The 26,937-nt window shown below is 43.1% G+C and overlaps 1 protein-coding gene across 6 annotated transcripts in view; it reads left to right on the top strand.

Annotated features, from left to right (window-relative positions):
- GAREM1 (GRB2 associated regulator of MAPK1 subtype 1) overlaps positions 1–23,451 on the top strand; it is a 233,735-nt gene extending 210,284 nt beyond the window's left edge. For 2 of the 6 annotated variants that reach the window (XM_086372852.1, XM_086372856.1), the window contains 2 exons: positions 16,755–16,921; positions 18,273–23,451. In XM_086372852.1, the coding sequence (XP_086228978.1) occupies positions 16,755–16,921; positions 18,273–19,158 (1,053 nt within the window). In that variant the 3' untranslated portion in view covers positions 19,159–23,451. The remainder of the gene's footprint in view (positions 1–16,754; positions 16,922–18,272) is intronic. The other 4 variants (XM_086372853.1, XM_086372857.1, XM_086372854.1 and 1 more) reach the window with 3 other exon arrangements.
- Positions 23,452–26,937: the final 3,486 nt, after the last annotated feature.

The raw sequence follows: 26,937 nt of genomic DNA on the forward strand, positions 1-26,937 counted from the left end.
ACAGTCTTTAAGAGCTGTCTTTTTTTAAACCTCTTTGGAAGATGCCATTTTGGAGAGCAATAATGAGAAAGCTTGACACTGCTTGAAATTCTAGAAATAGAATGTTTGACTCTCAGACTATTCTGGTTTATGTAATGAATCACAAATCAGTATCAAAACTACAAGATCACAACTTGTCTATAGCTACCTGTGCAATAGTATCAAACCTGAGGACCCCAGAACCCAGGGGTTAATTAACATCCTCTTCCTGTCTTTAGTAATAGGGGAAAAAGAAAAAATGCATTCACTCTTGGTTGGATGTTAACATTACAGTGATTCCTAAGATTCATGAAAGGAAAATCCTAAAAGGAGCTCTAGGTTATAAACCACTTGTTTAAAGCAAGTTTTACTGCAGTATGGACGGAGAATCTGTTAACCATTGGGATGGCCCCCTTGACATAAGAGAAGCAGGATGTGGGGATTGAGTCATAAGATGGATTGGTAGCATACATCCACTGTTACAAGATTTAAGTTCATTGTAAATAAAGTTCCTGTAATGGAGCACACTGTGTTACTGATGCTTGAGGAAAATAAGACAGACAGGATGAATTTAATCCAGATTCCACACCGGACTGAGTTCAGTGGTTGCTTGAAAAGACTGGCTACACAGAGGTGATTTGGAGCATCTGAATCTGCTTCAGACAGGCTGAGCACCTGTTGAGAAGGTGGGAGGAGACACCAAGGACCCTGAGTCTTCATTTCCCCTCTCAGTGGAGTTTCACCAGCAGCAGAGTGGTCTGCCACACTGTGTGATAGATAGAGGCACAAAGCGTCGCATCTGAGAGCACACGTGGCTTTTCATCCTCCCCCTGCCCCTTAGTGTTTCATACCTTGGGCAAAATATTTCACTTCCTGAGTCAGTCCCTGCAAGACTTAATAATGACATCTTCGTTGCATTACTGTATTGTGCAAAGTACTTGGCAGTATTCCCTGGCACATGGTAAGTAATCAGGAAATAGTAGCAATACCTTGATAGGAGATGGATTCTTTTTTTGGAGGTTATTTTCCCCTGTTCTTCCTTACCTAAGGTATAAAGGCACCCCAGAGAGTCATGGAAACTGATGGGGACAAGGACATGTACCTCCACAGCCAGGCCAGCAGAGAGTCCTGGCACTCAGACAGGGGACAGTCATCCCTGCCTTCCCAAAGTGCCTGTGAGTTTCTTTCTCCTAGTTTTTTTAAGATATCCCAGGAACCTAACTAGGTTTAAAAGTAACAAAATCTTCTTTTCATCCGAGTTTTAAAATGTCTACTTGATAAGCTATATGTTACAGTTATCTAGCTGTGGAGCCAAAATTGTAATTGTCATAAACCAAGAACTACAGAAATGCTCAGCAACCTATGGACCCCAATAATATGTAATCCTTTCATGGGGGATCTGGGGACTTTGTAGAACTAGAGAGTATCTATAAAAACGCCACATATGGTTCCAAGGCTGCAAATGCACATCAAGAAACTCAAATTCCTAGAAAAACCTCTCTAGAAATATTAAAGCTGAGAAGTTGCCTTGGCTGATTTCATTAGGCGTGGGTAGGGCTAGGTCATGGTGCTACCAGATGTCACAGCAGGATGTGGCCACCCTACAGAATGAAGGCCCTCACACAACTACCTAAATTAAGGGGAAAATCCTAAAATATATTGTTTAAAAGCTGAGAGAAGTGATTTTTCAAGAGTTGAGCTGTAAGAATCAATTCTACTCTACAGCCAACAAACACTGAGCAAAGAGGAAACAGGCATGCATACTAAAACAGCCCTTGCACCAAAAATATTAACCCTACACAGATTACACGAGGATATTCCCACATAAAAATAGCCCTCCAGGCCCATGGTAGATAATTATTTCTCCTAAATTCATAGAGTAAGAGAAGTATAAATAAAAATGAAGAAACAGAGGAAACATTCCCAATTAAAAGATCAGTAGAATCCCCCTGAAAGAACCAACAATGAAACAAACTCTTCAGTCTAATAGACACCAAGTTAAAAGAAGATAGTGAATATACTGAAGAAATTAAGAAGAGTTATCAACTGGAATTCAGATTATGGTAAAAAGGAACTAGAAACTATAAAGAAGAGCCAAGAAAGATTAGAAAACTCATTTGCTGAGATGAAACCTGAGCTAAAGGCAATGAATAGCAGATTGCATAATGAAGAATTAATATTCTGGAAGATAGAATAATAGAAATCACCCACTCAGAAAAAGCCAAATGAAAAATTAAAAATGAAAGCCAAGTAAGAAACCCATGGGAAAATATAAAGCATGCCAATCTACATATAATTGGGATCCCGAAAGGGGGATTGAAATCTTATTCAGAGAAATTATGGCTGAAAACTTCTCAAACCTAAAGACAGAACAGATATCCAGATATAGGAGGCATAAAGGGTCCCAAATAAAATGAACCCAAACAGATCTACACCAAGATATAATAGAAATGGCAAAAGTTAAAAAGAGGATTCTAAATAAGCAGTAACAGAAAAACAGAGGTAATTACAAGGCCACCTCCATTAGTTTATCAGCTGATTTCTCTACAGAAACATTTGCAGGCCAGAGGAAATAGCAACATGGGGGAAATCTGCAACCTAGGGTACTCTACCCTGTAAAATTATCATTTAGAATAGAAGACAAAGAATTTCTCAGAGGAACGAAAACTAAAAGAATATAGCAATACTAAATCTAACCTAAAAGATATAATGAATGGTCTTCTGTAAATAGAAAAGAAGCAAGAATATATAGGAAAGAGAAAATCACAATTGGAAAAGTAAATCACTTAAATAAGCCAGTAGACAGATTTTTTTTAAAGATCAGAAAGTTTTTGTGAAAGCTGTGACAGCCACAGTGAATAGCAAAAGCATATACATGAAGATGTTAAAGAGGACATCAAAATCATAAAATGTGGGGGGAGGAGAGAAATGTAAATATTTTTAGAATGTGTTTGAGTATATGACTACCAGTCTAAAGCAAGTAGATGTAGGAAGGGGTTAAACTACTTGGAAAACAAGGTAACAACAAGTGAAAACATTTGGTAGATTTACAAAAGCCAAAAAGAGGAGAACACAAGCATAATGCAAAAGGAAATCATAAACTACATAAAGAAAAACAAAAAATACAAAAATCAACTGGAAAATAAGATTTTAAGTGGTAATAAATACATATTTATCAATAATTACTTTAAATGTCACTGGATTAAATGCTCCAATTAGAAGACAAGGGAGGGCTTCTCTGGTGGTCCAGTCGTTGGGAGTCCACCTTTCAATGCAAGGAACACTGGTTTGATGCCTGGTCTAGGAGGATCACACATGCCACAGAGCGACTAAGCGCATGAGCCACAACTACCGAGCCCAACACTGCAACTGCTGAAACCCATGCACCTAGAGCCCGTGCTCTGCAACAAGAGAAACCACTGCAATGAGTAGCCCACACACCACAGCTAGAGAAAGCCTGTGTGCAGCAACCAAGACCCATCACAGCCCAACAAAAAGATGAGTGTGGATGGCAACAAGGGAGTGACAGACTGGAATAAAAAATATGAAACAGGAGCCTACAATATGTTCCTTACAAGAGACCCACTTTAAGGCAAAGGACACACATATATTGAAAATGGGGGGGTGGAATAAGATATCTTATGCAAATGGAAATGAAAATGGGGATCACACTATTCATATCAGACCAAATTTTAAAACAAAGTCCATAAAGAAAGTTAAAGAAGGACACTATATAATGATAAAGCAGTCAATACAAGAAGAGTATATTACACTTATCAAACTATTTGCACCCAATGTAGGAGCATCCAAATACATAGACAAATACCAAAAGACATAAAGCGAGAAATTGATGGGAGTACAATTACAGGAGACTTTAACACCCACTCAATCAATAGATCTTCTAGACAGAAAATTAGTAAGGCAGCATAGATCCTAAAGGATACAACAGTTAGACTTAATTGATATTTTCAGGACGTTATTTCCAAAAAGACAATACACATTCTTTTTTAGTATAGTATACAGGGAACATTTTCTAGGATTGACCACATCCTAGGCCACAAAACAAGCCTCAGTAAACTTAAAGAGTATAGAAATTATTTCTGATCGTAATATCTAAGCCTTTTCTCAGACCATAACAGCATGAAACTAGAAATCAACTACAGAAAAATAAGAAAATTGATTACATGGAGCATGTAATCAACATGCTACTAAAAACCAGTGAATCAACAACAAAATCAAACAGGAAATCAAAAAATACCTTGAGATAAATGACGGTAAAAGCAAAATCAAACAAAATCTATGGGATACAGCAAAAGCAGTTCTTAGAATAAAAATAGTGGTATGTGCCTTTCTTAAAACATAAGAAAAATTTCAAACAATGTAATCCACCACGTAAAATAATTATAAAAAGAGCAAAAAAAACCTAAAGTGAGCAGAAGGAAGCAAGGAAATAATAAAGATCAGAGAGGAAATAAAAGATTTTTTTATAAATAGAAAAAAGATCAACAAAACAAACAGCTGCTTCATTCAAGAATAAATAAACTTGACAAACCTCTGGCCAGGCTCGCCAAGAAGAAAAGAGCAAGGACCCAGATATACAAAATAAGAAATGAAAAAGGAGAAATAACCAATACCAAAGAAATTCTAAGAAACCATAAGAGAATACTGTGAAAAATTATATGCCAATAAATTCAACAACCTAGAAGAAATGGACAAGTTTCTAGAAACATGCAGCCCACCAACCCTGAATCAAAAAGAAATGCATAATTGGAACAGACCAGTCACTAGAAGTGAAATGACATCTGTAATTTAAAATCTCCCTGTAAACAAAAATCCAGGACCAGATGATTTCACATGTGAATTCTACCAAACATACAGGGAAGAACCTATGCTGATCCTTCTCAAACTCTCCCAGAAGACTGAAATGGAAAGCACACTCCTAACGGCATTCTATGAAGCCACCATCACCCTGATACCAAAGCCAGACAAAGACAGTACCAGAAAAGAAAATTACATGCCATTATCTTTGATGAATATATATGCAAAAATTCTCAACAAAATATTAGCAAACCCTGAATCCACAACACAAGAAAAGATCATACATCACAAGCCCTTGCAGCACAGCTCAGGAAACCCTCCTGCACTGCAATGAAGACCGAGCACAGCCAAGCAAAACAAAAAAGATCATAACACCACAACCAAATTGGATTCATCCCAGGGTCACAAGGATGGTTCAATATATGCAAATTAATCAGTGTTGTATACCACATAACAAAAGACAAAAACCACACAATGACTCAATAGATGCACAAAAAGCATTTAATAAAATTCAGCATCCATTCACGATAAAAACTCTTAAACCAAAGTGAGTATAGAGGGAAGATACTTTACAATATGATAAAAGTTATTTATCACAATCCCACACCCAATATAATACTCAACTGTGAAAAGCTAAAAGCCTTCCCACTAAATTCTGGAATAAGACAAGGATGCAAACTGTATTCAAGACAGTATTGGAAGTCCTAGCTACAGCAATCGAACAGGAAAAAGAAAAGATACCCAAGTTGGAAATGAAGAGGTAAAATTATCATTATATGCAGATGACATGATACTATATACAGAAAACCCTAAAGACTCCACACAAAAACTACTAGATTGATACATGAATTCAGCCAGGTAGCAGTATACAAGATGAATATTAAGAAATCTGTTGTGTTTCTTTACACTTAATGATCAGAAAGGGAATGTGGGGGGAAAAAAAAAATCCCTTTTAATTGCATCAAAAAAATAAAATACTTAGCAGTAAATCTGACCAAGGAAGTGAAAGACCTATATGCTGATAAGTATAAAACATTAATAAAGGACACTGAAGATGATTCAAAGAAACAGAAGGATACTCCCATACTCTTGGATTGAAAGAATTAATATTGCTAAAATGGCCATACTACCCAAAGCAATCTACCCATGTAATGAGTATCCCTATGAAATATTCATGACATTTTCCACAAAACTAGAACAAATAATCCTATTGGAATCACAGAAGGCCCAGAATTGCCAAAGCACACCTGAGGGAAAAGAACATAGCTGAAGGCAATACAGCAGAGCTTATTGTTGTTTAGTTGTATTGTGTCCAACTCTTTTGCAACTCCATGGACTGTAGCCCATCAGGCTCCTCTGTCCATGGAATTTTCCAGGAAAAGAATACTGAAGTGGGTTGCCATTTTCTTCTCCAGGCAATCTTCTCGACCCAGAGATCAAACCCACGTTTCTTGCATTGGCAGGCGAATTCTTTACCTGAGCCACCTGGGAAGCCCGGTACAAAGCTACAGTAATTAAAACAGCATGGTACTGGCACAAAAGCTGACATACGGATCAATGGAACAGAATAGAGAGCCCGGAGATTAAATTCACAAAACCTACTGTCAGTCTGCAACAAAAGAGGCAAAAACATACAATGGGAAATAGACAATCTCTTCAGCAAATTGTGCTGAGAAAGTTGACAGCCACGTGTAAATCAGTGAAGTTAGAACACATCCTTACACCTTACACAAAAATAAACTCAAGATGACTTCAGGACTTAAATATAAAACATGGCACCATAAAACTAAAAGAAGAGAACATAGACAAAACATTCTCTGACATAAATCGTATCCATGTTTTCTCAGGTCGGTCTCCCAAGACAATAGAAATAAAAGCAAAAATAAACAAGTGGAACCTAATCCAACTTACAGGCTTTTGTACAATTAGAGAAACCATAAGATGAAAAGATAACCTACAGACTTGGAGACAATACTGCAAATGACGCAACTGAGAGGGGCTCAATTTTCTAAATATACAAACAGCTCATAACTCATCAGCAGAAAGCAAATAACCCAATTTAAAAATGGGCTGAAAAACTAAGCAGACATTTCTCCAAAGAAGACATAGATGGCCAACAGGCATATGGAAATATGCTCAATATCATTAATTATTAGAGAAATGCAAATCAAAACTACAATGAGGTGTCACCAGTCAAAATGACCATCATTTAAAAATCGACCAATCGCAAATGCTGGAGAGGGTGTGGTAAAAGGGGACCCTCCTATACTGTAGGTGGAAATGTAAATTGGTGCACCCCCTATGGAGAACAGTATGGAGGTTCCTTCAAAAATTAAAAATAGTTATTGTATGATCTAGCAGTCCCACTCCTGGGCATATATCCAGACAAGCTATAATTGAAAAAGATGCATTCTCCCCAGTGTTCATAGCAGCAAAATCTACAATGACCAACTCACAGAAACAACATAAGTGTCAATCATCAGATGAATGGATAAAGAAGATGTGGTACATATTATAATGGAGTTCTACTCAGTCATTAAAAAAGAAAGAAAGAATGCCATTTGTAGCGGCATAGATGCACCTAGATATGATCATACTAAGTCAGAAAGAGAAAAGCAAATACCACATACACCATTATATGTGGAATCTAAACTCTGACACAAAGGAACTTATCTACAGAATAGAAGCAGACTCACAGCGAACAGGCTTGTGCTTGCCAAGGGGGAGAGAAGGGGAGGAGTGGATTACAAGTTTGGATTAGCAGATGCAAACTATTACATATAGAATAAACAACAAGGTCTGCTGTGTGGCACAGGGGATTATATGCAGTATCCTGTGATAAACCATAATGGCAAAGAGTATGTACACACGTGTGTAACTGAGTCACTTTTCGGCACAGCAGAAATTAGCACAACATTGGAAATCAACTATACTTCAACCAAATAAATTTTTAAAAAATAATTGATTTTACTCTGAATTTTTATTTTGTCTTTGGGCTTTCTCCTGTTGAATATTAATATTAGAGAAGGCAAATGGGGAGGGATAAAGTAGGAACTTGGAAATAACATACACACACTACTGTATATAAAAGATACAGTATATCTGTAATCCAATAAAAAAGTTAGGTGATATAAATTAAGCTAAAAAAAACTTAGGAAGGCACTAAAGGGAAGTTTTTCTTAAGTAAACCTGACATAGTCATAGTCAAATTTAGATATTAAACAGGTTCATCTGGAAATGACTATTTACTTTTCAAAATAATTGCTCTACGAAAGGATTCACTCAGGATTCCACTAATTAACAAGGTCTCCTAAGGCATCTGACATTTAATTCATTTTAATTACAACCTTTAAGGAGTACTCGGTAAGCAAGGCATACCTGCGTTTCCCGTTTGTTAATTGAAATAATGACTGAATTATTACTGTGTTCTAGTAATTTTGAAACTAATTGCCTTCGGTTTTATGTAGGTTATTTGTTTTTAAATGAAACCTTCTTGGCCAAGAAATTGTTTTCTCCTGTGTCTACTGAAAGTCTCAATGATTAGAATGTTAATAAAGTCACTGTAATATTCTCTGGGCTAGCCCTTGTTTCAAATTTGCACTCTTGGGTTTACCATTTGCACAGAATCACATTAATAGGAAGGTTATATCCTATTTCAGTGTATCTGTCATGCATTATACTCCTTGCTCAGAAAAGGGCTTTATTCTCTGCCCAATGGCATCATCTTTCTTTAGAGTCCAGGGAAGCACCCTGGAATTTAAACAAGTATTCTTTTCAGAGCTGCGGGCCCTTCTCGTTTCCCAGCAGCGGCCTCCTGTGCCCTCAGCCTTGACTCCTGTGCCCCAAGCCTGGAGGTTGGAAGCCATGGCAGACCCAGGCCTGCCTTCGGTCCTTACCGTCCACATACACAATGGCGAAAAAGAAACACACGCATCAGAGAATCAGGATTTCGACTGTAAATCACATCTACCCTTGCGTAATCCATCTAAGAGCCGTTCATTGATGGCCACATTGTCATTCTGAAACTTGAATTTCTGTTTGGCTGAGAATACCCCTGATGGGTATGTGACAGGGTTGTGAACTCTTTGTATAAAAGCCTCTTTATAAATCAGATTTCTTAAGGCTGTAATGATTGTGTTATCTGGGAGAGGGAGTGTGGGAAGAAACGTAAAATACGGGGCAGAGGGCACACGGTCAAGGCAAAGTTACAAAGTTCAGGGAAGCTTGGTTACAAAACTCCTTTCTTCGGAACACTGACACGATCCCCAAGTCAGCTTTTTAAGAGAAGAAAACTCACAGTGAAGGGGAGTCCAGTTTCAGATCAAGCTCACCTATCGTGTCTGTTTTCTGAATTATTGTCAGCATAAAAGCAGTGATCCTGAGTCTGCCTAAGGACAGCTGCAGCCCATTAGTGACCAAGTAGTGTGGTCTTTGAGCGCCAAGGTTTTCATCCGCAAGCATGGGATGCCGGACTTTAGACTGTGGACAAGGACTCACGGAGTCTTAATGACAGTTGCTTTCAGATCCACTGCTTGTATTTAAAAGTTGAGTAATTACTGCTATGGGCTTCCCAGGTGGCTCAGTTGTAAAGAATCCGCCTGCCAATGCAGGAGACACGGGATTGATCCCTGGGTTGGGAAGATCCCCTGGAGAAGGAAGTGGCAACCCACTCCAGTATTCTTGCCTGGAGAATTCCATGGACAGAGGAGCCTGGCGGGCTACAGAGTTGGACATGACTTCGCGACTGAACAACAGTCGCTGCTATAAAATTTTTTTCCCCCAGAAAAAGTTCAGCAAGGAACATGTTGTTGTAAGTATTCCATTTTCCTAAGCTGTCTCATTGGTCCAGTTGGTGAATGAATGGGGTGTGAAAGTGTCATTTCTTTCATAAGACAAGTAGAGAGTTCTGAGAAGCTAAGACTTTCCAAGAAACATCATCAGACTAAAAAGCCCCTATTCCTATGCTGAGTAGCTTCATAGGCACACTGTGTGTCTTTTGTTGTGTTGTGTTAATCCCTAGGAAGTGTCAGAGAAAGAGAATGTCACAGAAGAAAGTAGTTCATGTGTATAAGATACTCCAGTTGTATGTAATGTTTGAATTGTCTGCCAAACATTTACATTTGCCCCTGTTTCCAACCATGCTCTAACGAGCTTTGTATTTAACACATTCTCATGCATTGTCTTTAATATGTGACTATTTAGGAAGAAGACCTTGTTTTCCATTTTGCATAAATTATTGGTCCTTCAGATGGGACTCAGTTCCCCCCACCAGCTAAAAAGACTTTCAGCTATGAGGAGTGAGGAGGAGAAAAGAAAGTGAAGTCTCTCAGTCGTGCCCGACTCTTTGCGACCCCATGGATAGTAGCCTGCCCCAAGCTCCTCCGTCCATGGCATTTTCAAGGCAAGAGTACTGGAGTCGGTTGCCATTTCCTTCTCCAGGGAATCTTCCCTACCCAGGATCGAACCCAGGTCTCTCACATTGTAGACAGTCACTTTACCATCTGAGCCACCAGGGAAGTCCAGGGAAGAGGAGGAGAAAGGATCCTTTAAATGCCTATTCGGAGTCAGGGAACCAAGTTACACTTTCTGGAAGAGTATTCTGAAAATAAATAGTCCCACTCTGTGACGCATGAGATTCTGACCACAGGTTGGAACTGGGTTTTGACCTTGTCAACCACCTTCACGTAGCTAAACAAAGCTTTCCGAAGTCACTTATTCTACTGGGTGTGTCCGTCTTTGCTTTGCACGTGTGCTAAGTTGCTTCGACCGTGTCCAACTCTTTGCGACCCTGTGTACCACAGCCCGCCAGGCTCCTCTGTCCATGGGATTCTCCAGGCAAGAAGATTGGAGTGCATTGCTGTACCCTCTTCCAGGGATCTTCCTGACCCAGCGATCAAACCTGCATCTCTTACCTGCACTGGCAGGCAGGTTCTTTACCACTAGCACCACCTGGGAAGCTCTTAGATAATCAGCTGCCATTATTTTTCTGGTTTTACGTGGCCGGTACTGGCCTGGGGAAAGCAGAGAACTGTGGAAGTGTGTTCTGTCTGTCCCTGGAGTCAGTGTACACTTGACTTCAGGTCACGTGGGTACATGTACCTACTCATGCATGTTTTCAAGTTTCTTCCAAGAAAAAAGCCACACCTCCTTCAGTCCAGTATCCACTTCTAATAGCTCCTCCCCCTTCCTTCTTGTAAGGAATGGTCTGTCCTCACTAACTTCTCCCTGGCCTCCTGTTCCAGCTCTGACTCCCCTGGAATCTGCTTCTGGTCTCCTCACTCAACTGAAGCTTCATGTGCTAAGATCCGCAGTGACCTGCTAATTGTCACACATCTTCCCAACCTGCCTGGACTTCTTGCCGTCCCTGTCTTCACCGCATCCCTGTCCTGAGCTGTCCTCCCCACCGTTCGCTTCTGTGACACCATCAGAGCCTGTTCCCTGCCGTGAACAGTGAGGTGCAGGCCCCTGTGTTTCTCCGCCTTGGTCTCCTCCTCTGCCGCCTCTTAGGGGTTCAGCCCTCTTCACGTCTTCAGGTTCTATCAATAGAACACTGAGCTCAAACTCTTTTCAACCCTGAACTCCTTGGTTTCTCCCAACGCCCGTTCTTCTTTCTAAGTGTCTGTCTGAATCAGTAGCACCAGGATTTGTCTCGCCTTCTAAGCCCCCAGACCAATTCATCTTTCTGGGGGTGTTTTTATGCCTCTCGTACACTCACAACTCCTTCCGCCTCCAGACTTCCTCAGCATAATTGCCTGAGTTTGTCCTCCCTCTGCCTCTTGAATCATCCATGATCCTCCCACTGATCTGCGTTCCACCTTCTGCTATTACGGAGCCTGTTTCTATCTGTCATGCACTGGCCTCCATCACCCCCCTCCCAGCTAATTGCAGGGGCTCCTCGTTCTCGTCAGCCCTACTCCACAGCAGGTCAGTGAACCTGTATGGGCACCCAGCACGGAACTGAACAAGTCAGTCGTAAATGGAATTCATGTTTGTAGGAAAAGGGGAAGTGATGCATGTTCTTCAGACTTTTAGGGGCAGTGGGAGTAGATGGTCCCTGTGGTCTGGCTGTTAGTCCCAGGACGGGCACCTTCCACAGCCTCCTTCAAATCCCACTAGGGAACTCTCTGTGTTAGAGACAGTCACTTTGCCTATGCCTCGCTGAACATATGCTTCATAGACTAGAGAGAAGTGACGGTTCTAGAAAGGGTGGAGCTCACTATTCATCCTCTCAATAAATCTGCTCTCTGATTAGCCCTGGGTTGGCAGTCTGCACCTTGAACCCTGGGGAGAAGTGTCTTACTTCAGGGCAGCGTATCTTATCTCTGATAAGATGGGATCATTGAACATTGCTGTAGAAAAGGGACAAGACTTGTAAAGGGGCAAGGATGACACAATTGTGCTGGGCACAGGGGAGACTGCTGGAAAGAAAGGCTTTAGACAAGAGAAGTGCTGGTAAAGCCAGGCTCTGGGTACGGGTGGGAGTTTGCTCGCCCTGAATTCGTACTGTGGATTGACCCCCATCATAACCAGGTGCCAGGAGCTTGGCTGTAAACACTCAAGCTGCTCATCACCAGAGATCACCCACCAGTAGGCAAAAGTCACCCATAATCTGTGATAGGTAATAATAATACCTGCCTCAGACACAATGCCATCTTCTCGCTTAGCACCAGCGTTAGAGAGCTTATTCTTGGTCATCCAAATACCTCTCCCCTCCTCCCCACCCTTCCCTAATGAAGCCACAGCATTTCCCAGTTCGGAAAGAACTGTCATTTTCACCGATACCACGCCCAGGTTAGCGGTGGCGGAGTTGATGGTGGTCACCGAGCCCAGGTCTGCTACACGCCTTTTTTTCCCCTAAATTGATACCAATATGAAGACACACACACACACACACAAATTAACATGTAGCCCAGATGACTTATCAATAGCAGTTTCCACATAAAAATATAAAAGACATTCTTATGGTATCCATATAAAAATAAAAGTGCTTTGAGTTTGGTGACATCCAGTAACCTCTGCCTGCCATTCTAGGTGACACATTGGGCCAGGGGTGTCAAGTCCCCAAACTCTGCCACCCACAGAGCAGTAAGAACAATGCCGATGGCCCCAGCATGTCCACTTTCAGGCTCCTTGAGCATACATGGAGAGTGAGTAAATACAGACGGCATCTGTGCAGAGTTCAGACGCAGTGACGAGTGCTGATGGCTGTGTGTGACGGTCCCAAACCGCACCTGTAACGCTTCGGCTGGGCCTTAGGCAGTGATGGGGGTCGGGGAGGGGGAAGTTGGAACTAAAGCATGGACAGACAGGAAAGTACAAGGAATAAGTTTAGATGACACTGAACCCGCCCCACTGGAGGGACCTGTGTGTTCATACAGAGGAGAGCAGGGGAAGTACTAGAAAGATGGCACCAGATGGGAAGAAATCACTAGAAAGACTGCTGCAGGCCTCGATGGGAGGCAGGAGAAGCTGGACTTTGTCCAATAGTCAGAGGGGCCCCTGGAGATGGGAAGTAACATGATGAAAGCCACATGCTGAGACTTTTAGAAGGAATGTGCTGAAAATGTAGCACTTCAACATGAAACGGAATATGAGGGAAAACTGGAAATAGGGTGATTGGCCATCCGGTCTTGTAAATTACCTTTTATTGTCAGATGAAATACATTTCAAGCCACAGCTACGTTTCCCTTGGATACAAATGTCCCATGATGAATTAAATCCAAAGGAAAGTAGAATGATTTCTGTTGAAAGGATGTAAGAGTTAGGAAGTAAGATGGCACCATAAACCCTGTGATATGTAACCTCGGAACCCCAACGCATATATAATTTTTCCATAAAATACACTGCTGTACAACTTCCCTCGAGCACCCACATCTGCAGCCACAAGTTGAGAGTAACCCGTGGAGATGCATTTGTCTGCAGAGCTGTAAGCGGGGCTCACCCCCGGACGGGCTGCCCTCCCACACCTGCTGGGTGAAGCACTAATCTGTGCCTCCACCGCATTACAGCTCAGTTCTCATCCAGGACGGGGTCCCTTTGAAGTCAGGTTTTGTTTTAACTACCTTTGTCTCCGAAATGGGTTTCAGATAAGCCTAGTTCTTGAAGTCACGTGATTACACCCAAACTGCCTTCTCAACCCACTCCGGTATTCTTGCCTGGAGAATCCCATGGACAGAGGAGCCTGGCAAGCTGTAGTCCACAGGGTCACAAAGAGTCAGACACGACTGAAGTGACTTAACAACACTGCCTTCTCATCACAAGGGAAGAACTCTTTTTTTTTCTGGCTTCATGTTAGTATCTCCTCACTGATCAGATCCCAAGGGTAAGAAGCTCTCTCACTCTCACACCTTTGTTCTTGAATTCCTTTCAGGAGTCATGTGGCCATCTCAGGAGCTTTCCGTATTTCAGGTGCTGTTTGGAGTTCAGCTGGAAAGGCTCTCGGTCAGCCAAGTTCACCTTACCAGGCCCTGTCACCTACAAATAACTTTTTATTAATAGTATTCTCTGTACCCCCAACCTGTGGGGAAGCTCTAAGGACTGACTGCCCAGTTAGGGAAGGAGGAGGCAGAAGCAGCTGTCAGGAACCTTATGAGAAGAGAGGGCTTCCCAGAGGTCAAATTCAACTGCACGTGGCTGCTTCTCTGTGTTCCTAGACCTGGATCAGCCAATGATCCTATGGCAGAAACCAACACAATATTGTAAAGTCATACCCTTACCTTAAAAATAAATACATTTTTAAAATGCAATTGTAATTGACATCTTAGCACATCATCATTGACATCTAAGTCAGCGATCCCTAATTAAGTGTATTTAACAACGAATTCCAAAATTTAGAAATTTCTAAATCAGATTCAGCCTTAACCCTTATACTTCTCTCTAATTCCATATTGAAACGTGACTATTTTTAAAATCAAAAAAATTAACAGACTCCTTATCCTCTCACGTTTTCCTTGATTCTTATCACTCTAGCATAAACAGAACCAGGCACATCTATAGACGTTACACCTATCCACCCTAGACTCTAAAGACATTCCTTAAGAAAGAAAAGAGACACAGTTGGCTACTTTACAGTTTGCTATCAAGACGGAACGGAGAAGGCAATGGCACCCCACTCCAGTACTCTTGCCTGGAAGATCCTATGGGTGGAGGAGCCTAGTAGGCTGCAGTCCATGGGGTCACTAAGAGTCAGACACGACTGAGCGACTTCACTTTCACTTTTCACTTTCATGCACTGGAGAAGGAAATGGCAACCCACTCCAGTGTTCTTGCCTAGAGAATCCCAGGGACGGCAGAGCCTGGTGGGCTGCCATCTATGGGGTCACACAGGGTCGGGCACGACTGAAGCGACTTAGCGGCAGCAGCAAGATGGAAACACTATTTTACTTATCTTGTAATCAGCCCATGCTTCCAAAACTCAGGGAGGGGAGCACCCCAACCAGAGCTTTTCACTCTCCTGGTTGGTTCTCAGCTTCTGCAGAAGACCCCAAAGTGGGGCAAGAGCCCCCCTGGGCCAGCTTACAAGCCTCTCTCTTCCTTATGCAAACCTCATTTCCTCCACTACCACCTTCTTAAGAAAAGCTCAAAAGGGGAAAGCCTGCAGCTGTTGAAGAAAATCCACTGCTCTGAATATTTTGTTTCAGCCTAAGAGCTGCTGAGATGAAAACTTGTATCTGGTGGGTCCTCTGGGTGGGAGCAGGCCCAGGGAGAAATGCCAATGGATGAGACTTTTAATGGCTTCCATTTTGCTTAGAGTTGAGATTTGCCGGGTCACCCGGGGTCACATAACTGTGCTTAATGGCTGGATTTCTACTGCAAGTGAATCAGGCCTTGGAAGCCAGTTCGAGGCCGGGTGCAGCGTAGGTGGTAGCCAACGTGATGTAACAGGAGCCCGTCTCATTTGGTCTTAAGCAAACTCCAAACCAAAAGCTAATGGGAGCTGTTATTTCATTGTCTTCATTACCCCAGGGCCCCTGAGATGGAGGAGTCAAGGAAAAGGTGGGGAAAAAAGGTGGAAACACAGCCTAAAAGCAGGCAAAGCCTTTTTCTTTCCTTTTTTTTTTTTTTTTTGAGCCAGAATCGGCTCAGTTTTTATCTATGAAGTTAAGGGTAGAGTAGCTGAACCAGGTATAAACTGCCCCCTGCTGTCTGACACAGAGAAGTACGTAAAATATCTTCATTATAAAGAACCATGTTCTGAATGCCGGCTGTGAATCGCCAACAAGCCGGGGTGAAGGCAGGCTGTTGCTGGCAGGGGTCACCTGCCTCCTCTCTGGTGGGAAGATGAAGGGAGGGTGAGAGAGGCAGAGGCAGCTCTTATACACAGTACTATTTTGGGGATTTGGAGAGCTGCCTCATTCCACCATCTGCCGCCTTGTTTCTCAGAGTATGTACGGTCTGTGGTCCAGCCCGGTCCGCATCACCCGGGAGCTTGTTAGAAAAATGCAGAGTCTCAGGCCCCACCCTTGGTTACTGAATCTGCAAGAAACAAGATCCCCAGGGGATTGAGGTGCACATTTACCCGTGAGAAGCCCTGGAGGAGCTTTTCCGCTAGACAAGGTTCGCTCTGCCCCTAAGGTTTGGATCAAGTCGAATTCAGCTTGAACAGTGAAGAAACACCACTGCCTGGGAGAATGGCATCCTCTAGTAAGATCTCTTACACCCTTACTTTCTTCCTGCTCCTCTTTTCTGCGTCGCCATGGATCACCTGCGCCCTGCCTGGGCTGTCCTTCCCCTCTACTTGCCACGTTTCAGCAGCATTTGCCAAACTGGTTTCTTGCAAAATCAATCCACGTCTAGCAGCCCCCTGTCGGCTCAGGTCACCCCTCCCCTCCGTCCATCGCAGCTGGTGTCGCGTCAGAGCAGCCTCGGGCCCCTCCGGGTCGCGTGTCGCTAACCCCGCGTGTTCTCTTCTGCGCCAGGTCCGGGAAGAGTGCCGGCTCCTGAACGCGCCGCCGGTCCCGCCCCGCAGCGCAAAGCCTCAGTCCACCAGCCCCTCGGTCCCTCCTCGCACAGCCAAGCCGGCGCGGCCGCAGACTCGCTCGCCCAGCCCCACCTTGTCCTACTATTCTTCAGGGCTGCACGACATGTAAGTCCTATGCCAGCGCCCACTTCCCCCACGGTGCCCTCAGCAGCCAAGGCCCCCGGTCCTTGCAGACAGTGTCAGGGAGCCGGCCCCTCTTCGCGGTGACAGGAAAGGCAGCTTTTTCTCTTTTTATTTTTACTGGACGAGCATAGACCCTGTTGGTTCTGAGCTAGGATGGAAGAGCCAGTGGCATGAGCAGACTGTAGAGTCTGTGCGGGGTTCGGTGATAAAGCCTAGCCAGTGCTGCCCTCCATTCTGACTTCAGCCGAGCAGACAGCAACTTCCAGGGAGATGGGGAATCACAGGGGTTCTGCCTCCACTCTGAATTTCCACCCAGAGCCGGGGTCCTTTCCTGACCATCACTGGCAGACCGTCTTCCATTTCCATCCTCCTGGTGCCCTGAGCAAATGCTTCTGCAGTGTGGCTCATTCCATGGTTGGCACAGGCTGAGAACTTTTTTTTTTTTTTTTTTAGAAATCTTTCATTATATTACATTATATCTATCTCTATGTAACTGTCAACTGTTTCTTATGTCTAGAGAAACAAACTTAGGTCTACCTGCTTCTCTTGGTCAGGCTGTGAAAGCGCGAGGTCAGCCGTGAATGTGCCTCTTCTCTTCTCCCAAAGAGGCGGACTCGGTTCCACTCACTGTCCACCCCACCCCACCTCGGTCACCCAGTCTGAGCGCACTCGGGTTTCATGGTTGTTCTGAAGATAGGGCCCCAGAGCTGCAGGGGATCACACATGCTCCTGATGGGTTACAGTAGCTCTCCTTGGCAGGTGTTTTTTGTTCGCTGGACACTTAAATCTTTATGCTGGTGTTAACTGTGCAGAAATCAAGGCTCGTGTAAGCACTGTATTTGAAACGTTTCTTCCAGCCTCACACCCTCTTGGATGGATAGGTCATCGGCGGTGGTGATGTAGTCCCGCCACTGTAGCACGAGACACCCACTAACTGTTCCCTCATGCCCCCCTTGCCCACTGCAGACGTCACTAATCAGACCCTATTGGTGATAAGCCCGAACAGGACTAAAGATTTTTCTCTTCACGAAGATCCAGGCACTCACTAACAAATGATTTTCTTGTGGTTAAAAATCTATTTGCCATCTCTGCTGTAGCTTATTAAATCAGTATCTTCATATCCATAGTTACTGATGTATTTTAGTACTTTAAAGATTCTTTAAATTTAAAAAAAAAAAGTGAGGTTAAGTAGATACTTTATTGAATTCATGATAAGAAATATTTGCTTCCTAGCATTTTTCTACTCAAAACTGACATCGATAGGCTAAAGCTAGGCTGGATGTTCACTATCACTTTCTCACTCACCCCTCTCTCTGTGTGTTTGGCTTTTAAGCAGCGTCACTAAAAGTGAGACGAGCCCCCCCGAGAGCGCTCCCGTGTCCTGCTACCCGTGTAACCGAGTGAAGGCAGATTCCGGGGACCCCAAGTCCCCGTGCGGCAGCCCCCCTTCTGAAGCTCTGTCCTCCAGGCTCTCGTGGCCAAACCATTACTCGGGAGCGTCGGAGACCCACACCAGGAGCGACTTCCTGCTGGATCCGAGCCGCAGCTACAGTTACCCCCGACAGAAGACGCCAGGCACGCCCAAGAGAAACTGCCCGGCCGCCTTCGAGCTGGACGGCCGCGAGCTGGCCACCAGCCCGCCTGGGCCGGGCCCCGCGGAGCCCGCGGGCTGTCCCAAGTCGGCCAGCTACTGCCTGGAGCGCTCGGGTGACAGGAGCCTGGCAGGCGGGCCGGCCAAGCAGAGCAGCTCCTGCCCCGCCTTGCCCCCCCGGGCCCCGAGGCCGCTGGAAGAGAAAGCGGCCCCGGACACCCCGCCTCTGCCCCTGCAGATCGACGGTGCTGAGGAAGCCCCCAAGTCCGGGTCGCCGGACCTGTCCGAGGACGCGTACTTCGTCCAGAAGGGCGCGCAGGACCTCCTCTCCACGCCCTACCCCTTCTCGTCGCCAATCCACCTGCAGCTGGCCCCCCGCTCCTGCGGCGACGGGTCCCCGTGGCAGCCGCCCGCCGACCTGTCGGGACTCTCGGTCGAAGAGGTGTCCAAGTCCCTGCGGTTCATCGGGCTGTCGGAGGACGTCATCGTGTTCTTCGTGACCGAGAAGATCGATGGCAATCTGCTCGTTCAGCTCACAGAAGAAATCCTCTCGGAGGATTTCAAACTGAGCAAACTGCAGGTGAAGAAAATCCTGCAGTTCATTAATGGCTGGAGACCCAAAATATAGCCAAATAAGCCCAGCTGGCATGGAGCAAAACTGATAACCCCGTTGTGCTAGATGGGACTGGCTGGGACACGGTTTCATGGATTTCTTTCTTTTTTTTTTTTTTTTTGCACTAAAAACCTTCGCTGTAAATAGGGATAAGAGAGAACTCTTACTATGCAGATTATGATTTTTGAATGGTGAACAGGCTATTTTGTACATCAATAAAAATGCTGTACAGAACACTTAGAGGTGTGCCTTGTACGTCACTCAACACTCAACAGCTGCTAAAAGACAAAAGGCATGTTCAGAGAAATACTTCTTACCCAAGTAGGTTTATGCAAGAAGGTCTGATATTTATTTACAAAATAGCCAAAGCTGAGAAACACAAGAAATCTTAAACACACACACACACACACACACACTTTTGAACAATTCCCTCCTCTGGGAGAATCAACTTCAGACAATTAACTCTAGTCTGTGCTCTGTTATTTGGACTGCTCAGTGCTAATTGTTTTCCTCTTGTGCCTGAAAATGTTAGTAATATGAAATGACAATGCAGTGTTATGTGCTTGATGGGATCTTTTCATCAAAAGGCATTTTATCAAGTCTTGTGCTGGTAGAGGATATAAGACGTCCTTAGAAATAATAAATCATGACCACAACAATTTATCTGTAGCTGCTAATTTTATTGAGCAGAGAAAAAATACCCAGACTATATATGTGTATGTATATTTATCTAGACATGATACAAATGTATGTTTTCAACATCCCTATGAGTCTGATCTTTTAGGTAACATCTGTTCACTTTCAAATATCCACTGAAAGTTTGGGGCCATTGATTAAGTCGACTCTTAGGAAGAGTGGACAGAATGATGTCAAAGATTCTCAGAATCCTGTCCCTCGAAGCTCGGTCTTATCAGGCTCCAGCATGGAAAACTTGGAACAAACCAGTAGAGAGTCTGTACTGAAGAATTAAGTTGAATTTTAAACCTGTTACAGGCTGGGTTTTGCATAGAATACTCCTGTGCCCATTCATGTCTGGGGAACTGATCATTTCTGTTGAGTGATAATTCTCGGGTTTGAGGGTGTTCTTCTCCCGGTATCTGGTTATTTGGGGTCTGGAGAGCAGTTTTCAGAGCCATGTCTCATGTTCAACATGCTTTGTGCTTTAGGAGCGCTCGGAAGTCAGACACACCACCCTCTGCTTTGATCTGTGCTACGTCTGTTGCATCATTTTTTAGAGCATCAATAAGAGTACTTGTCTAGTTCGGAAACCTCTTCTTTCCTCTCGTCCAGAGAAAATACATGATTTACCATACTTTCATTCCAACAGTTCCAGAACCCAGTCTGACAGTTTTTGCCAAACATGATTAACTATTCCAAAATACGATGGCATCAATATAATTGTTGACTTTTTGAAGGCATATGAATCTTAGAAACATTTTCCATCTCCGAACAGGTTATCATCCTCAGCCCTGCCTTCCTGAAGTCTGTCCCCACATTCCAGATGGACAGACAGCCACCCAGGTGTCAGGATTGGCTTGTGTGTTATTATCTGCTCTTCCTGCTCATCAAAATGAGTCCACCAGTGGAAAGACAAAACCCACCAGTTCTAGTTTTGCAGACCTGTTCAATATGGCTTCATTTCCTGCCATGAAAGATATTTTTAATCCATCTCATTGTTTAGAACTGAGGTGAATTGATACATTGTCTCATTTTCCATCTTAAATCTTTTTTTTAAATAAAGCCTCTTTCCCTTCATATGTCTCTCAAAATGCAAATACTCTAGGTTAAAAGTACCCCATAAAAAGAATACCCTGTAAAACTTGTCAGGCTGGGTCACCTCTTCATAAGTAACTGACAAGTCTGTATAGAAGCTTCCAGTACTGCACTTAGACTTTTCCTGTTGGGAAACCATCCTTCAGTGCCAGGGGCAACCCCTTAGGTAAAGTTAACCTCTCAGAACCTTTCTTTAAAAACAGGAGGCTGTTGAATAGTTGCAAGTTTTCTCTGACAAAATCTTGCTGAACCCATTCGTGAATCCTTACGCCCAGACACCGTTCTCAATTCAGGAGGGAGGAATAAGTAGGTTTGAGTTTACTATGAAGGTCGCCCCACATGAACAACTGATTCTTTTTATCTTTTTTTTCCTTTGGAAAAAAAAAAAGTTCCTTCTGCTTTTTTTTTTTGTCTTGGCTTATGTACGTTGCGTTTATATTGATGGCAACGTAGAGACTCCTTGAGGGCAGGGACGACATGGCCTTTTAGTCACACACTCACAATTCACTGAGCATCATTTGTGTGCTGGGCACCATGCTAGGATGACTTGACAGGTTGCTATCAAGGACAGTTCCTGCCCTCTTGGAACTCATAATGTTTATATTTAAAACCACAGTTGTTGAGACTGAGTCTGTGTAAGAGAAACGTGAAATCTTCCGAGCAGCTGGATATAGGGACAGTTAAGTGTGGTCTGTCTTTCAAAAAGCCACAGATGGGAAAAATGGCAGCTTCTAGGAAAGGAGTATCACAGAAACACTACAAGACCATCAAAACTTGGAAAGCGTTGGAGACACAAAACATCTCAGAGCCCCACTGGCTAGTGTTCTTTTTTACTGACTGAAATTTTGTTTTAATTGCTAATAAGTATCTTCTGGCATGTCTGAAGCCACATGGCACCCTGACTAGACAAGGCTTGCATAGCCACAGAGAATCATGACAAGAAATGCAGAACACGGGTAGGAAGGAGACAGCCCTTCCCCTTCTTGAGCTGCGATTTTGCATTGAAAAGTGGTGTAGAGAGACCCTCACACCCAGAATCGTTTCTAACCAACCAAGTCAGGACAGGACATCTCTGGCAGATGCCTCACAGTCTGTGCACTGACTCCACGGCCTGGGAGAAAGTGTCCAAACAGGACTCTTATTTGGGGTCCTCCTTAAATTCATGGCCAAAATCATCACGACCCCCATCAGAAAGGAAACTCAGCAATAAATCAAACCGAGCAGCGAAAATGTAAAATGTGGGCCTGACACACACAGGGAGGGCGAACTCAAGCACTCACAGGTCAGTTGCCTCTCAGCATCTCGTAAACGCCTGCATATTCTCTCTCTTTTAAGTTGAGCCGCTCAACTTTATGAACTGTGAAATTTACGTTGAGACCCTTTCAACCCACATATGCCGTTCAAGTTTATGAAGTTGCAGCGAGCTGCCCATTCGACTAAATTGCAGTGTTTATTCTTGTCTCATGTAGAAATAAAACAATCTTATGGGGAAATATTATGACTGTCCATTCCAACTGTTTTCAGACACATGGGTGAACACTGTCTGGCGACATTCCAGAACCAACTGCATGTTGTCCACACGACTCCTCGAGCAGTTCAGGGAGTGGGTGTGGATGAATAGAATAGAGGGTCCATCATTTAACCAACACTCCGTGTCACACACAAGTCACTACTCATCATGCCTAAAGAGTGTGAAATTAACGTTTTGAATAACAAACTGGTAAAGCAGACAGTTCTCCAAAGACCCTAGCGAACTGTTCAAAGAAATTTCAACTTCAGTCCACCACAAAAGTGAAATCTATTGTTGGACACACAAGACTTTCAGAAACTTACCACCATTATACCAATTCCCACTATTTTTCTCATAATGGCACCAAACTGCTGGGGCAAGAAAAATACAATGGCCAGAGGGCAAATAATGGAAAGTAGGACTTTTACAGGGTGGGGCTGTGGATCTTGTGGAATGCTGATGGCTACTTCTTAGCCAGTCACGTCCTTTAGTCTTTAGAACTTGGTGTTTGAACATTTGTCTCCTTGTGAAAGCCAGAAACAAAGGGTAAACGTGATTTGCGTTAAAACTGTACAAATATCTTCTGTAATTTTGCTGCTCTTAATTTTAAGGCTATGAGTTTTGTAATGAACTTATCAGATTATGAATTTCTTGTTTCCAACCTCATGTTGTAAGGCTCAGATCATTTCTTAACTATAAACATCTTCTCCCATTCTCATATGAAGTTCCCTTTAAAATACTGTTTAAGCTAAGCCTAAAAATTGAACTCCATCAAAAATGTAGGCGTTTTCCTTGACTTAAATGGAAATGGTTTATTCTTTTCGAAGAATTTTGTAACCATCTTTACAGTTTCTTGGCTTGGAACCTGGGGTTAACTACCAGTTAACAGTTGCACTGTTTCCAGAGCATTATCTATGGGCCCAATGTGTACCTCAAGATAAACATGGTTATGTTGTGTCTAAAAAAAATTTGTCATTGATTTCAGTGGTTCTGAAATGTCTATAAATAAAGAAATTTTAAAAGTTGTTCTTCTGGCATTGGTTCCTTAGTGAGTTGAACCTAGTGCATGGCTTTCCAGACACTCTTCCCCATCCTCATGAAGCAGAAGGAAACTTGTCTGAAGAGATTATGAAGATTGCAAGTCCACTCCATATTGACAAGAGATTGAAGACTGGCTATCATATCATAAATGGAAGAAGCTGGGAACCAGGTAACCCAATGGCATGCAAAGAGAATCTAGTACCTGTGCGATCAGGAGATACGAGAAAAGACAAATACGGATGAACTGGTGAGCCTTAAAAGATAGTAGGGAACTTCCCTGGCAGTCCAGTGGTTAGGACACTGCTTCTACTGCAGGGGGCATGGCTTCAATCCCTAGGTCAGGGAACTAAGGAATCCCGCATGCCACATGGCTGCAGCCAAAAAAATAAAAGTTTGAAATTAATTGTTGGTGGGGGAGGGATAAATGAGGAGTTTGCGATTAACAGATACACACTACTACATATAAAACAGATAAACAAGGACCAACTGTATAGCACAGGGAACTATATTCAATATCTTATAATAACAAAGAATCTGAAAAAGAATATAGATAGGGAGATAGATAACTAAATCACTGAAACACCTGAACACTAAATACACCTGGAACAAATGCAACATTGTAAGTCAAATATACAACCAAAACTGGGACTTCCCTGGTGGTCCAGTGGTTAAGAGTCCATGGTCTCCATGCAGGGGGGACATGGGTTCGATCCCTGGTCAGGGAACAGATCCCACATGCCACGTGGTACAGCCAAAAAAAAAAAAAAAGCCAAAAATAAATTACAATTTTTAATAAAAGTAATAATACATGTTCATACCGAGAAAAGAAAAGCAATAGAAATGTGTGTCTCTTTGGCTTATGTATAATTTATATAATTATAATTAACAAGGAGCAGAAGTGATTGAGGGATCTAGAGAAAGACTTGAGCATTCAGCACCCTGCAGCACTCACCAGTCAGTTTTGCAGAGAAGTGGGCGAGTGAACGCAGATTAAGAAAGTTTTTATTGTACTTGAAATAGCATGAAATAGCTCAAGACCATCTTACTGAGCAGTTCAGGGGAAGGTTGAAGGACTGGGGGGAGAATGATCTGAAGTCCTCGTCTGGCTAGGACCTCCCCAGCTTCACAGTCACCAGAGAATCTGCCTGCCTTCTTTTGCTAAACAAAGCATCCCCAAATCATTCCACCTTATCCTTAAACCTTCAACCCTTCTGCCCTATTTCACTGCAACTAAACCCGCCAGGGGGCCCCTTTCCTGATTTCAGGCATGTGTGTTGGATGAACCTATAGGATTGACATCACTGGGCTAAAATGTCCAAGGATCTACCCCAAGTTTCTAGAAGTACGTACATCAGCTATACACGAGGACATGTGACTCCCCCAAATTGAATACTGCTGAGTAAATTGAGTTTAGAAATATATTTGGTTAGAAGACTCACAGATGTAGAGAACAAACCAGTGATTGCCAAGGAGGAGGCAAGTAGAAGGGAAGGATTGGGGGTTTGGAATGAATGTACAAACTAGTCTATCTAGAATGGATAAACAACAAGTTCCTACCGAGTAGCACAGGGAATATTCAATGTCCTGTGATAAACCATTATGGGAAAGAATATGAAAAAGAATATATATATATAACTGAATCATTTTGCTGTACAGCAGAAATTAACACAACATTGTAAATTGACTTGAATACAATAAATTTAAAATTTTTTAAAAAGAAATATATTGGGTTAGAATCAGATATCCTCCAAATCTGACCTATCTGAGGTTAGAAGAAGCCAAATCACTGAAAACAGTGAGTAGGCGCTAGGAAATTCTTATTTCACTGAAACGAGTTTTCCCAGAAGCAGTCCCCTCCCCCACCTCAGCCCTTCCATGCTTAGCTACTCACACGTATCCTTCAGGATTTACCAAGCAACATCCCCCAAGCTGATTTGGTCTCAGGTCTCTGTGCTGACATCCTTCTGCCTACCCTTTTGAGCTGTAAGTCTTTGGTATGAAGGCTTTTGTCTTCATTGTCATATCTTCAAAAGTAATGCTACTTGAGGTTCTACCGAATGATGGCATGATTACATCACATTCCTAATGGCGGCCAGTCTTCATACCATCAAGATCAAGACCCTGGAGCTACATAACAACAATGAAGTAAAGTCAAAAGGATGACAAATGAAATCTGTGGTCATCATAAAACCTCTAAGACTAAAAGAGGGTAAGATAAGGACCTATTTAGAGATTCCAGATCGAGTTTGTATCACTTGCCAAAGAAAAAATTTTTTCTTCTAACAGTTTGATGAAGGCAATGCATTCAGTTCTTTAATGGATGTCAAGTGAACTAGGAAAGTTCACTTGTGTGTTTCTGTGGGTTGATTCGAATGTTGGCTCTCAAAGACACAGGCCATTGAAGACTTGGATGGGTGACCTAAGCTCAGTGATCTCAGGACCAGAAGCATGATGGGTAAAGATAAAAACCAGTTTGTGCTCCCAGAAGCACAGCTGGTGAGGAGCAGCCATGGGCAGACCACAGAGGTTTAGAGCCAGAGAGAACCTTGGAAATGAGCTGGTCCGATCTCCTAGCTTTGTTGGAATGAAAGCCATGGAGGGTAAATGACCTCCCTGAGATCATATATGGTTTGTGACAGAACCAGAGCTGGAAATAAAACCCATTTTGTAATCATTCCCGGGGCTTCCCAGGTGGCACTAGTGGTTCAAAACAAAAAAAAACCACCTGCCAATGCACGAGACATAAGAGATGTGGGTTCGATCCCGGGGTCAGGAAGATCCCTTGGAGGAGGGCATGGCAACCCACTCCATTATTCTTGCCTGGAAATTTTCATGAACAGAGGAGCCTGGTGGGCTATAGTCCATGGGGTCACAAAGAGTCAGCCATGACTGAGTGACTTAGCACGCATGCTCTCATTCCCCTACAAACTTGTCTCTCAATTTCCTTCACTTTTAACTTATAAAAATAACATTTCATGGGTTTTTTGAAAGCACATGGAATGCCCTACCCTGGTCCTCCAACTTCTCTTTCTTCTAAGGCTAAAAATAGGAAATGATACTGAGTTGATGTTCCCTCCAGTTTTGTTTGGTAACAAAATAAACATCTCCTGCTTGTAAAATGGAGGCTCTGAGCATGTCTCCTGCTTTCTGATCAAAAACTGTGACTCAGTGGAGATACTGAGACAGGTATAAGATGAAAAAATGTTTGAAAAATCCAAACTTAAATGTCCAACAACAGATGAATGGATAAAGAAGATGTGAAATTTATGTACAATCGCATATCACTCAGCCTTAATGAAGAGTGAAATAATGCCGTTGGCAGCCACCCGGATGGACCTAGATCATCATACTAAGTGACGTCAGTCACAGGAAGACAATTAGCATAGATATCACTTATACATGGAATCTAAGACAGACTCAAAGACATAGAAAACAAATTCAATGGTTACCAAAGGAGAAAGGGAGTGGAG

The sequence above is a fragment of the Bos grunniens genome, chromosome 24 (genome assembly GCF_055505025.1).
Source record: "Bos grunniens cultivar Pamir isolate PY7600 chromosome 24, Bosgru_T2T1.0, whole genome shotgun sequence".
Taxonomy (NCBI): Eukaryota; Metazoa; Chordata; class Mammalia; order Artiodactyla; family Bovidae; genus Bos; species Bos grunniens.